The sequence below is a fragment of the Aulonocara stuartgranti genome (genome assembly GCF_965226115.1).
Source record: "Aulonocara stuartgranti genome assembly, chromosome: 23".
NCBI lineage: Eukaryota > Metazoa > Chordata > Actinopteri > Cichliformes > Cichlidae > Aulonocara > Aulonocara stuartgranti.
Window position 1 is genome coordinate 23,963,815 of NC_138958.1, and position 14,713 is coordinate 23,978,527.

Sequence of the window (14,713 nt, forward strand, 5' to 3'; positions counted from 1 at the left end):
GGTGGTGCGGCAGCGCGTCCTGGCTATTCTGCCGCACAGAGGCCGCCCTGTGATCACATCCTCCTCATCGGACGCTGAGCCAAACCCTCAGCTGGGCTCTGAGAGGGCTCTTTCATGCATGGTTTCCCAAGACCAGGGCTTTAAATGTGGGGAGCTGGCTTGTTGTAGTCTGTTCAGAGACAGAGGTCCCATTTTAGCCACAGATTTATCTGATAGGAGATCATGGTTTGCATCCTGTTAGTGTTTTTTCACTTGTTTTTTGGCATTTTCTGACTCATGTTGTTTTAACTTGTAGATTTCTGCTTCAGTTTTCACTTTGCTGGTTGGATTAAGAGATAAGGATTGAAGCTCATGATGACACATGTTACGGTCGGCCTAAGATAGTGTGTCACTAACCAGTTCCAAAGGAAACCTTGTTTGTAGGTGTGACACGCCTTGAAGTGCAAGAGAAAACAGCTGTCAACATATTTGTCCTTTGAGACCAGATTTCACAGGTGAGGTGTGTGTCTGACTCACTTTCGAGAACTTGAGACTTAAATGATAAGAATTCAAACACAAATAGCCCCGCCCAAAAGTGTACCCTGCTTTATCTTCTAATTTATTTCACAAGAGACCGCAGTTTCTTAAAATGAACAGTTAAGAGAGCTGCGGCCCACTTAAAAACCAGAAAATTCCACAGGGCCCACCCAATCTTAACCCTCCTGTTATGTTGGTTTCCAGGAACACCAATTATGTTCCTGGTTTAATTTGACCCAGGGCAAATTTACTCATCCAAAAGTGTCAGAAACACTGGCACTGATTATTTTTCAATTTTCTTTTAGAATTTAGATTTTTTTCGTTTTCTGTAGCGATGCAGATGACATGTGACATCTCTTATGTTCTGGGTCAATCGGACCCGCAACATAACAGGAGGGTTAAATCTTCACTCACACGAGACAAAGTGGTGTACTTCCTTTCAATTTTGCTAAAAAACATAAACAACACTGACTTTTGGCTATAGATTGCTAATGCTACTCACTCGTATATAAGTTAAGGCCAATGTGTGACCACCGTGGTACTGGGACACAAACAAAAGCAGTAAATATAGGTAAAAACTAACCATCTCCTATGATTAATTCTCTTTGTATATTCATAAATAGATTGGTATAAATATATAACTGTGCATACCTATATTTTAAGGCAGTGAACCAACAATCAGACCACCCCTTATGAGTAAGCGCTTGGCGACAGTGGGAAGGAAAAACTCCCTTTTAACAGGAACAGAAAGACACCTCTGCCAGAACCAGGCTTAAGATGGGATGGCCATCTGCTGCAGCCTATTTGGGGTGAGAAGTAAGCAAAGAGAGCCTGAAGTTTTTAATTACTAATAATGAAATGCAATCCTCGGGCTAAGCTATCTTTGCCTGCACTGACTACAGGGATCTGGCTAGCTACAGGATTTTTAAAGCTGTGGAGCTGGGTCTGAACCTGGTCTCCAAAGCTATGAACAGGCTACATTTTTTACACATGTCATTGTTACTAAAGGAGCCTGAGGAATAACTAAACACTTGACACTTAGGAAGATATGCTAGTAGTGATTTGGCCAAGAGGTAAGGTAGCTATGCTCAGCTAGCATATCCCTAATGACACACGTGAGTGAATAGTATAAATATAAGTTGAAGTTGAGTCAGCAGATAATGTGCTTCTAATGTGCTACAAAACGGATCTATTAAACTATGAGATTAACCTGCAGAAAAACACCACTGTGTATAGCATAGGGAATAGATAGGATACCGCAGTGATCCAGTAGCAAGGTGCCACGAGAGGAAAGCAGGTCTTCACTCTCTATACCCAGATGCTATGTTCAGCTCATATAAAGTTTATCTTTCCTGGATGGATTATAGTGTTTATGTTTGATTGAATCTATCAGAAAATGCTGGCTCATGGTCATCTCACAGATGAAAAACATATTGATAAAATAGTATATGAATAGCTGGTGCATATTTAGTAGTAAAATTCATTAGTCGGAGACAAAGAGTTGTTGCTTGATCCTTCAATAGGGGCTGTAGCCAGCAGTTATTTTTACTGTTCATTAATCTTCCATTTATTGTCTTAAAAACATTGAAAACTAGTGAATTTCTGCTTCTGTTCTTAGTCTGCAGTTGCTCTTTGCATTGGTTGGTGGTCGTGAAGTGCCACAATGACCTCTGAATCACTTACCCTCTGCCTTCCTGGGCGCTCTGTCGCACCTATACTGGTCTGGCTTGTCGGGTGAGTTCCTACAGAGCTTCCTCGCACCTGGAGAAAAGGGTTAAAGGTGAAAACTGTAAGTGTTGGGGGCTGGTTGATTTTTCTTCATTGGATTCATACATGATGCACATGCTCTGGAATTTGACTACCTTGTAATTTGCAAATAGTTTCCAACTTGATAAATGATGTAAATTATTTAGTAATTCCTACCTCACTGCTGTCTTATGGCCATTCCAAACACAATAATTGGCCTTAATTTATAATATTATATTTATGTTATTTCACCATTAATCTCATTGCAGCTTTGACAAATGGACTGTCTCATTTGCTAAAGATCTATTACTAAAACATTCAGTCATTCCCATCCAGATTCAATTTTCGGACCATTCCAGACCAAAACCATTATATGGGCATTAGTGTCATGATGCCTTTTCACTGACAAATGAAGCATCCCTAAATTGCCAAAGGATGCATTATGAAAATCTCTGTCTTTATTATAGAGACATGGATCCTCATTTAAGTGATAAAATGTTCATTATGTGTTCTGCATAGCTTTGTATTGTGTAATGGCTCACACTGGTTCAATGAACAGATGACTGGCAGCACTGGTGTCAGTCAAATAACTCATCTCTAAACCAACAGTAAAACCACAATAGAATTCAAAGTACTTTTCTATTTAATTAAAGTTCCATTACCAAATGAAAACTGCTTTGATGGTAAGCGGTTACTCATCTGCAGGAATGCTTTTGGGCAGGGCAATGATTTTGCACCTGCATCACCTCTGTTTGCTCCATAAAACCTGGCCAGTGTGAAGCTTCTGTCAGATGTCATAAATTCCTCTGCGAAGCTCGCCCAGGCGTCTGATGACTGATGAGTTTGTCATCTTCGTTTGAACAGGAGCACCACCTGCCACTCATCTCCCATCAATCACAGTGATAGCTTAAGGTCATGAGCTTTATTCTCTATTGGAAAAAAAAAGCATAGCTTATATAGGTCAGCAGGAGCAGGACTCATATTCATGGTTTGCTGCTATACCAGCTGTAAAACTGCACATGTATGCTTTTTTTTGGTGATTTATACATTTGCAAAATGTAACTATGTCATTTTAGGAGATGTCAGTGGAAAAACTCCTCTGAAATAGTCCCACTGGAGCTTCTAGATCATGTAATTTATACCAAGCAGCAACTGCCAGGGCTGAAAATTAAAGTCAGCTCGGAAGTGCCAAAGACTGCAGTTCCTCTGGCTCCAGAAGTGAGTCAGCCCCCATAGGCTCTAATGTTGAAAAGCCAAATGTTAAGGCAGAAATAAACAAGTTTTTAGCCTGGTACAAAAACATTTTGGTGTCTGTAGTTCATTTCCCCCTTTATGGCTGTTGTACAAGAGGTGAGTTTTTATATAAATCCTAGAGTCACTGAACACCAGATTTTTTTTAAATATATAGTCAAAATGATTGCTGCTTGTTAACAAAGCTTGGCAGCATTAACTTATAACTCAACACTGTACACGTTTGTACACAAGTGATAACTTCTGGCTCCAAGCCCCACCCAAAAGATTGTGAACATCAAAAAGGCTAAATTGAGATCTGCCAGCCAGTGGGTGATGCCAAGGTAGCAACGTTTTTCTTTTACATATATGGTCTGTGTTATATACGTTATATAGTTTCACTGCTGGTTGAAATATTGAAGCCTGGCTGATCTTATGAGTTCAATCCTTGGTGCAAGATTTATAGTAAGTATGTGAACTGTCTACTTAAGAGTAGAATCTGATTGATATAGGACTTTTAAGACAGATACAGATTTTTGCTGATTTAAAGCCAATCTAGCAGATCAACAGATATTTTTTTCTTTCAGACAAACAAAACCAATCAAGAATTCCCCAAAAGTTGTTATGTGTAGTTATTTCTGAGTCCTTGCTAAGATAAAACGAGAGTATAATTAAAAAATACCTTTTTGCTTTATTGTGACAACAAGCCAGGGATTACTCCGTTATGCTCTACGGAAATCTTCTTAGATTAGATTTTTGTTGTGTTCGTGGTGTTTTCAAGCATGTGTGAACATAAAAGTTGCAGAGTGCTCTCTTATGGGCAATGTAGCACCAACACGGTCTCTTCTTTGCTTTGCATAAATGCAGACACTGATATTGTCAAATTGCTAATATCCACTGATATATCGGTCGGCTCTACTTAATAATAATTTCCTGGTTTTCATACCCAGAAGTCCAAACTTTTACACCCCTCAATTTCTAACAACTTTTCCAAAAAGGACAAAGACTCAGTGGTCAACGTTTTTGTAGTTGACACCATTAAATGGTTAAAGTTTGAGAATCATCTACTGAAACTTCCTACAGACCAGATAGGAACTACATCAATCAGGCATGCAAAAATAAACTACTCTCGGTGTACACTTTAGGAAGAAATGTAGAAGTTCCCCCAAAACCACTTCCACATTTTTACACTCTGAATGAGAGAACTGCCATTATCTATTGTGTGGCCTACTTGACCAAACCACTGTGAGTAAATCCAAACCCCCATCTTGACATTTGAAGTTCATTCTCAGCATGTCACTCAGGAAACTGGTCAGCGGAGGTGGCAGAAGCTGACTCGGGATCTTGAAAACAACGGAAAGCGATCTAACCCAGAGGTCAGTTTAGAGGCTGTTGTGGAACCTTTTGATACGATCACGTGATCTTCCTTGGCAGCTTGAGCTGTAGATTGTCACGTACCTTGGAAACAAAGGTCTAGAATACTTTTCCAGGGTCCAAACTACATTTAAGTAACTGTTTTTTAAGCATGTGACCACAGTGAATGGGCTTTATCAGGGCAACTGTACTAAAAATGCAGATGTTCAAATGTTGCCTCTGACCAGTGTCCTTATCATCTAATATTGTGGCTAAATAACAAAGATTACTGTGTTTAAATCAATATGGAGACAGTAGCCAATATATTAGGATTTGCACTGTAGCCAACGGAAATCCAGGCCAAGACTTCCTGTTCCGGTTATTGTATTTGAATGCAGATAAATTACAAAAGGTAATAAAACAATGGCCAGCCAGTTTGAGATTGCATGTCAGCTTGTGTCTGCTTTCAGCTGCTCTCAAGGCTGTTGCTTTACCTGCATGCAAATAAATTCTCAGCGAATGTGTTGAGTCAATAGGCAGTGAATTGCAAATAGTCCCCAGAAAGCTTCAAAGTACCAAAACTTTTGCTCCTTGTTAATTAAGGTAGATAAAAACAAGTGGTTTATAAAGACAGGATCTGTCCTCTGACCTTCCGCTTACATGTCTTCCAAGTAAAATGTCTGCAGATCGGCACACAGTAGTTTCCTGCAAGAGTTCACAAGTCATAAGAGCTGTGATGCTGAGAAACAGTCGTTAGGCGAAAGTCAGAGAGGTGCTTCATTAGCTTCTTTACACTTACATGGCCTAAGATTGTTGCCAGCGGTGGTAACAGCAGTGGTAATACTGAAGTGGCAGAAGTGTGAGTTTCTGGTCTGAAGCTGGAGTCGCCAAAAACGGGCAAAACCGCCAACTCAGAGTCTGAATCAGACTCCTCTGCGTGACATGAGTTAATGTTTTATGTCTTCACACGCACTCACAAACACCAGCAATTCACTGCTTCAGCCACAAACATGTAAACATGAGTTCACACAAAGTCTCCTGGGTAACTATGCGCTGTAGGTCTTGCCCAGGTGATTTAATCCAGCCTGACTTTGCTGGTTAAATATTGACAAAATGCCGGTGTGGCCTCGCCGAGGAGAGAACTCAGAAGAGGCACTTTGCTGCCAGGGCTGCACGACTGCCTGCTGCATCATCATTCCAACACACAAACATACACAAACGTGCGCGCGCACACACCGCTGAATGCAAACGCACACATACACCCAGTGGCAGGCAGCAGCTGAGACTCAGCTAGGGCAGAAGTGTGGAACCAAGCGGAAGAAGAGGAAGCGAGCAGACGAGAGACAGCGAGCGCAGGATGAGCCAGTTCGTGGACCACGGCGTTGTGTCGGTCAGCGGGAAGATCCGAAGCATCCCCCTGCTGGAGCTCCTCGCGGTGAGTGCCGGTCCATACGGTCCATACGTCCGCAAGCAAAGGAGGTATCTGGGGCAAGAGGAAGGCTGTCTGGAGCTGGATGTAGGTCTGACTGGGTGATAATCAGGCTAACATCCTGCCCTCCAAACCCAACTATGTTGCTTGTGCCCCAGACAGGAGGCAGGAATTGCCCTGGGTAAGAAGTGCAGGAGGGAGGAGTGAGAGATGTTGATGGAGGAAATGTTAAAGCCAAGCAGAGAGCAAAGGGAAGTAGTAGTTCAAATCTGGAGTGTGCGTTTTGTATTTGCATCTTTGGTCTTCGGCTAAAGTGGCTGTTTGTTGACTACTTTTAAATGTATGTGGCTCTCTAAGGATGCTCTCTGTTGGACTGTCGAGGATTAATCAAAAAGAGGAATCAGAGTGTTTTGAGTCTCTCTTTGCTTTTCACTGTGTGCATGTCCAAGCCTCGCAAAGTGCACGGGAATGCCGGAGTCCTCGGCAGCGCGTCATGCATCTCCAACACTTTACGTGTTTCATATGTAGGTCACTCGCTGGCAAGCTATGACTACTACTAATTAGATGCGAGAATTGAGATTGTTTTACATTTCTGATACCCCTCCAGAAGGTCTGAGTCAGGGGACCTGCTGCCATCTGTAGTTATTTACCCCATGTGGTTGAGATGGATCGCAACATGTGACAGTTTATTAGTAGGATGTGGTGATGGGTTTGCATTTTGGGGAGGAGAATCCAGCATTTGAACTTCTTCTGGCAACAGGAGATCTAAAAATACACCACCTTTTGTTGGAGGATGCCTTTCAGATATGACAACTCTTTGATGCTCGACTCTCTGTACTCTCGGATGGGTTTATACGTTTTGAAATGGAAGACATGCAGTGCTTATTGGATTGGCAGGAAAACAGGGAACACAGCAACAGATATTTTGTAAAAAACAGATTACTTTAGAGAGGATTTTTAATCTTTACCCGTCTATTTCTTTCATTCTCTCTGTCCTTCTGTAAATTCCTTTTCTGGGTTAGTAAGCCAGAGGTGTTTTGTGGAAATCCAGGGGTTCTTAGCCTCGGCCACTGCTCGGACACAATTATGCAGACAAATGTCTCCGCTGAGCTCCGAGACTCCATATATCCTTTATCTAATTACATTAACAGGAGCTGGATAGTGACTAATGGCTCGTGGAGGGGAAGGAGGGGGAAGCAACACACGACGAGGAGCTGGAGAGGGCCGCGATGCATGATTGCATTTTTCCATCCTATTTCACTCTCTCACTCTTCCTTGCCCAGATCTCTCCCTGTGCTCCTTTTAGAAATCCCCCCCTCAACAATCCCAAACCTCCACACATGTACATACAAACATACGCACACGCACACTCAGTCCCACGAGTCTTTTTCCAGCCTGAAAGACTTTTATTTTGCAGAATATGTCCTGCTTTTTCTTTTTCTTCTTGGCCGTTATGCAACGCGGCATCAATGTTTGCATTATAGCGCTCAGTATTTCACCACCGCAGTTTCAATACTGACGATGTACTTAAAGCCTAAATCAAAATAAAGCTGTGTCAGGGCCACGAGCGACTCTTCCCCGTTAACGTTGCTTTTACTGTCAATTGAATGAAAGCATTAGGCGCTCTGAGGCCGAGAGCAAATGCTGACTTTTTGCGCTCCGTTTGCTTGCGAAGCACCTTAAAAGACCAGGAGTGCTTTTTTTTCTCCCTTTTCTTTAATCTCCTCAGCTGGCAATGACTGTGCTGCCAAAATAAAAGCTCGCCCTGTGGCCATAATGAAAATAAAAATATAACAAAGGACAAAAAGATCCTTTCTGTACTCAATATCCATCTCATTTTGCATGTTTTCATCCATTACATAATCCCAGGCGGACCATAATAAGCGTACCGTATCAGTTCCCTTAATCGTTTCCATTTTTTTTTAGTATTATGCAAGATGGAAAGACTTGCTGGAAGCAGCTATTATGTTGAAAACTGTGACTTGCTAATGGTTTAAAACCAAGCGTGCTAATACAAGTAGTTTTTTGCATTTCATGGCTTATATATTGGAGGTCATTTATCTGAATTTCAGGAGCTGGAACACACCCCAAACACTCCCCTTCTGGTCATAAATGCCTACTTGCATCAGTTACACATTTACTCTTGTTTTCATACCCCAACCTCCCTCCCCCTTTTTCTCTGGTTGTCAGCTCCTCTCACAAGTATCACGATGAGGCCTTTCCCAAACCAAAGCTAGTGACCTAGCTTATTTCTAGGGGTGAGGGTGGGAACTGAAAAAATACTGATTGAGGCAGTTTTAAAGAAATTATTTCTGCAGAACATTACAGCCATACACTTTTATTAGTGTTCTTCTCTCTGTGTTATTGTAAGTTCTTTATAGTGTAACGTAATGCGACTCAAGGTGACTGTTGTTGTGATTTGGTGCTAAACAGCAGGTTATTAGCATTTAGCCAAAAAGCAACACGTCCCAATTGTTGCATCCTAAAAGCAGCTGTGTGATAGCACACCTGTGCCTCGGCAGTGAGCGAACTACTGACTGAATAAACGAGGGTGTGAGCCTGGACGCGACCTTTGTGTTTTGATGGAGCTGAGCTGCCACATCGCACTGCACCGAGAGACAGAGATGAGCTGCTCGCAGCTGCAAAAGATTAAAACTAATTATGGGTGGCGGCGAGACGGCTCGAGGAAGAGCTCAGAAAACAAAACAATATAAATGTATGAAATCTTTGGGAAAACATTTTGCTTTTCCCGTATGATGTTTAATTAGCAGCGGCATCCAGAGTCACAGTTTGATGGTGATGATGATTGATGGCAGGCATCGTTTCTCGTCACACAAAATCAGTAAAACCACCACTGTGACTTTTCAAATGCGCTGGTTACGGCATCCCGAAGAGCTGATGTGGTGTTTTTAAAAAATGTCATAAGAAGCGTAGTTGGTAAATGATTTTAAATCGCAGCGTCATCTACTGTCTTTTAATTATCTTTCCCCGTGGTCAGTGAATAAATCTGGTGTCATTAGTTTCCTGTTTTGTCCTTGGAGGTTTGCAGCAGGCTTACAGGAGCTCAGCAGTCTACTGGCTCACATTACTTTATGCTAATAACCCCCAGCTGCAACCTGCACCACCCTCCTGCCTCCCTGCCTTGCTTTTGCTGCCTCACACACACACACACACACACACACACACACACACACACACGAGCCCCCGGGACAGTCACGGGAGGGCCATGAAAAGGAAGCCGAGATGATTAATTAACTCTGCCCTCGTTTTGATACCGCCTTATTGGCTTTCAACAGCCAAAACTCGGCTTCGGAGCTTTGCATACATTATGCTGTCGCCACAACAGCTACCACCCAAAACAGGCACACAAACACACTTCTGAAAATATCGAGGTCACGGTGTTCACTGGTGCTGCGGTGAATACGCAAAATTTCAATTTGTGGGCAGGTAGTGTTGTTCAGCAGAGAGATTTAGGTGAGTTGGTTATAGTGAACGTTGGGTTTTTCACTTACGAGAGAGAATCTGCTCCTACGGGAAGCCAGCTGTCAGACACTGACAGAGAATGGTTGTAATTATAACTGTTGAAGCTGCAGCGATGCGCAGTCGCACAAGCGGGATTTACTGTCTTTCACGTCTTGCTCAATATCCCAACAGTTACTCGTAAATCTGTGGCAGACTGTCGTTGTCTCTTATATGACCTTCACCAGAAAATCAGTCATGAATACAGTTGCCTTTGAAAGCGAGCACAACACTGTTTCAAGAAGCTGGGTAATGATTTACTTTCAGTTATACAGTTCAGAAAATTCATGCTTTTTTGCTCCAAAAAAAATAATCAGCAGAAAAATTGTGTTTTGCTCAGAAGTTGTGGTTGTTATTAAACGGTTGCACAAGTTTAGTGTAGAACTTAGTCCCCAAAGAGGATCCAGGACACACTATATGGACAAAAGTGCTGCTTCACCTGCACAGTACCCCTACAGAATCTGCTCAGCAATGGAAATCTGTGGGATGCTAATGTTGTTTAGCTAAAGACAGACTTAAATTACAATGAACTTATTAGAGAATCTGGATAGCTGAACCAAACTAGGCACTAAACAAGACTACTCAGGACTTGTCTGTCACTCAAAGAGGCCACACCCTAAACAATTTTAAGCTTTCGTACACTTTAAATTACTGAGTCATGTAAAACTTCCATGTTATGTACAGCTGTCACGAAGGTGGAAATTACTCATAAAGGCCAAAACCACTTTTAGCGTCAGGCTGTAAATGTGTTTATGTTGCGCTGTGAAGTTTGACATTATATCATGGAAGTATATTTGGATTGATTTTCATCACAGACACCCTCAAGTGGCCACTAGAAGGAACTGCAGTTTTTGACACCCCTGTGCTGGCTTCATTTTTCAACCCTGAAAGTTGCCGCTCGTCTTCAACAAGCGTCTCAAGCCCAAGTTCCTGGTTACCACTATTATTCGTTGTCTTTGCACTGTTTTTATGCATTTACTAACACAACCCCGTGAGGTCACCACCACACAGCTGCTGCTTTAACTGCATTTAACAACTGACCACTGCTGTCAGGTTTTTGGTGATATTACACACATTCTTACTGGTTATGTGTGCAGCATGTGAGCATTCATGTGCACTCAGATTATCATTGCTTGCTCATGTGCAAGCAAATACACTAAAAAAGAGGTTCGTGTGTGCCGCCACATGGTCATCTCGTGTGTGTAGCTGTGTTTGTGCGTCAGCATCGGTGTGTGCGTCTTTTGTGTGCCCGCTCTGAGCTCCAGGTGCTCCAGTTGGTTGTGTCCCCGCACAGTGGCCCGGCCCTGACCGACCGTCCTCTGGTCCCCTGTGCTTTTCTTTTGATGACAGCCTCTTACAGACGGCTCTACAGCATTAAAGGGCCTGTCAGGCCCCAGCAGCAGAGCTAGACAATACAATAGTGCTGCTGTATTTTTCCTATACACTGGGGAGAAAGCCTGCTGCACAGTTGTCTTTCATTTTTCTCCTTTATTTGTTTTGAGGCCTCATTCATCTTTTCTGCTTTTTCACTGCTCAGTTCCCTTCCTCTCTGCGCTGAAGCTCTTTGCTCTCATACTGTGCAAACACTGGGAGTTAATGTGTTTGTCCGTGTTTTATCATCAACTCCCTCCCACACAAAAGATCACCTGCCCGGCTGTGTGAGGCATCACAGGTTTGGAGCCCAGAGGGGAAAGCATACATGCGTCAGGACAGCTTCATATTGTCTTTCAGAATGTGTTGTTGGTATAGTCGAGGTGTGGCTGGATAACCTGCGTGTGACGCTTCAGGGCTTCAACAAACAGGGAAATACGGTTTAACTAAAGAACTGAGTGGAGCTGAACAGGTTTGAATAGAAAATTTAATGAAGTTCTGTAGAAATTCTAAAAAGCGTTGGCAGTGGAGCAGATTTTGACAAAAATAAAGTTGGCTACTAAATGCTTCAGGGCATTTACAAGAACACTTGTCACGGGAGTGTGAATGCTGATTTGTATCACAGTGTGGGGCTTTTAGTTCAGTTCAGAGTGAGCTTGCTTGTTCCACATTAGTTATCTATTTATTTGTAGTTATTTTTTTGAAAATGTTTAAGTTCATTTGAACTTTCTAGAGTTCTAGTAGAGTTCTAGTTTTTATTTTATTTATCTTTTAGTTTAGTTTTAGTTTAATTATAATAACCTCAATCTGAAAAAGCAACCTTAACTTCATTTTAAGCTGCTTTTGGAGCATTTGGCACAGATGTTTGTAGCTGAAGCTTTGTTGCACCAGGACGCATCAAGGTAATAATCTCCTGCGTTTTACACATTTTAAAAGCTTTCATTCGCAAATAAATCAAATGTATGCAAAAAGTCAACCCTTCTCCCTCATAATATCTGCAGTTGTATGCACGTGCCATTAGGGTTGGGCGATATGTAAAAATTTTTCAACCGACAATCGTCCGTCCAATAATCGGGTGGAGCAATGTAATCATGCATGGACTGATTTGCGCATATACAACACAGAAGTCCAAACATGGATGAGCTAATTTCCCCCCCAAAATTAGGGCTGTCAGTGTTAAGGCGGTGTTAACACGATTAACAGTGATTTAACGCACTCAACCCATCTGGAGCGCAGAACGAACAAACTTTGGACAAACTGGCTGAAATGCATTAACAGAGACATTTCAGGGATTTTGACTCAGTCTGTGCTCCAAATGGGTTAATTGTTAATCGCATTTGTCCTGATGATGGAGCGTTAACGCTAACAGCACTAAAAAAAATATAACGTTGCCAATTTGGGATTTCTTTGGCTTTAAACCCGATGAAAGAGGTAAACCTAGGATGTAACCAAAGCGGTGTGCCACTTGTGTAGACGTATAGTGCGAGCAAAGTACTCAAGCACAACTAACTTGTATGAGCATGTACATGTCCACCATCTGGCTGAGTATGCTAGGCTATCACCAGCTTCTGCAGCTCCGTCAAGCATTTGGGAGACATGCATGAGAACATGCAAACTCTGTGGAGTCAAACGCAGGACCATGGATCCAAAATGTTAATTTGATACTCTCAGAGCCACTTTGTGTGCTGGAAAATACACAGATTTTCACTAAACTACCCCTGAAACTTTAGAAGAAGCTGGTCTCTGAGGATGTTTGTTGTACTGGTCAGTCTTTAAAATGCAGGTGGGTGTGCAGAAGCTCCAGGCTGTCAATGTCAAGAACCGATAGTGCAGGAATTATCACCAACAATCAGGATTTGGCCCAAAAGCTGCAGAAGCTACGAAGAAGAAGGTTCAGTATTTTAAATATTGTATTTTCCAACCAATGTCTTTGAAACTGTTAATTGATTAGTTGATGAACTGATGCTGATTAACCTACACAATGGTTTTTTTTGCTACTCAGTAAACTAAAACAATAACCTACTGTACCATGAAGTTATCTAACCAAAACCCACTCAAAAACTCTGTAAATTTCAGATGTGGAAGTTGAAAATACACTCAACAAAAATATAAACGCAACACCTTTGTTACTGCTCCCATTCCCCATGGGATGGACGTAGAGACCTAAAATTCATTCCAGATACACAATATAACCATCCCTCCCAAACAGTGGTCACAAATCAGTCCAAATGTGTGGTAGTGAGCACATCTGCCATATTGAGATAATCCATCCCACCTCACAGGTGTGCCACATCAGGATGCTGATCTGACATCATGAGTAGTGCACAGGTGTACCTCAGACTGCCCACAACAAAAGGCCACCCTGGAATGTGCAGTTTTTTGCGCTATTGGGGGTCTGGGGACCCAGAACCGGTCAGTATCTGGTGTGACCACCATTTGCCTCATGCAGTGCAACACATCGTCGCATGGAGTCTATCAGATTGTCAATTGTGGCCTGTGGAATGTTGGTCCACTCCACTTCAATGGCTGTGCGAGGTTGTTGGATATTCGTGGGAACTGGTACACGCTGTCGTATACGCCGGTCAAGCACATCCCGAACATGCTCAATGGGTGACATGTCCGGTGAGTATGCTGGCCATGCAAGAACTGGGACATTCTCAGCTGCCATCTGCCCTGAACAATGTGAACCATGATTCATCCGTGAAGCGCACACCTCTCCAACGTGCCAGACGCCATCGAATGTGAGCATTTGCCCACACAAGTCTGTTACGGCGACGAGCTGGAGTCAGGTCAAGACCCCGATGAGGACGACGGGCATGCAGTTGAGCGTCCCTGAGACGGTTTCTGACAGTTTGTGCAGAAATTGTTTGGTTGTGCAAACCAATTGTTCCAGCAGCTGTCTGGGTGGCTGGTCTCAGACGATCTTGGAGGTGAACCTGCTGGATGTGGAGGTCCTGGGCTGGTGTGGTTACACGAGGTCTGCGGTTGTGAGGCCGGTTGGATGTGCTGCCATATTCTCTGAAACGCCTGTGGAGACGGCTTATGGTTGAGAAATGAACATTCAATGCACGGGCGACAGATCTGGTTGACATTCCTGCTGTCAGCATGCCAATTGCACGCTCCCTCATTGCTTGTGGCATCTGTGGCATTTTGCTGTGAGACAAAACTGCACATTCCAGGGTGGCCTTTTGTTGTGGGCAGTCTGAGGTACACCTGTGCACTACTCATGATGTCAGATCAGCATCCTGATGTGGCACACCTGTGAGGTGGGATGGATTATCTCAATATGGCAGATGTGCTCACTACCACACATTTGGACTGATTTGTGACCACTGTTTGGGAGGGATGGTTATATTGTGTATCTGGAATGAATTTTAGGTCTCTACGTCCATCCCATGGGGAATGGGAGCAAAAACAAAAGTGTTGCGTTTATATTTTTGTTCAGTGTAGAAAGCCATTCCTGTAATCGCTGCAAGGGTACGTTAGAGGAAAAGAAAAGGTGGAAACTCCTGGTTGGAGTTTCAAGTCTGATAACAGGAAGCTTTCTGG

At 42.8% G+C, this 14,713-nt stretch overlaps 1 protein-coding gene across 7 annotated transcripts in view; it reads left to right on the forward strand.

Annotated features, from left to right (window-relative positions):
- LOC309700519 (nck-associated protein 5-like) overlaps positions 1 to 14,713 on the forward strand; it is a 188,052-nt gene that overhangs the window by 27,695 nt on the left and 145,644 nt on the right. Inside the window, exon 1 of one of the 7 annotated variants that reach the window (XM_082524105.1) lies at positions 6,160 to 6,280. The exons of 5 other annotated variants lie outside the window; for them this stretch is intronic. In XM_082524105.1, the coding sequence (XP_082380231.1) occupies positions 6,203 to 6,280 (78 nt within the window). In that variant the 5' untranslated portion in view covers positions 6,160 to 6,202. Of the gene's footprint in view, positions 1 to 6,159; positions 6,281 to 14,713 lie in introns of those variants that run through there. One more of the 7 variants, XM_082524106.1, reaches the window with a different exon arrangement.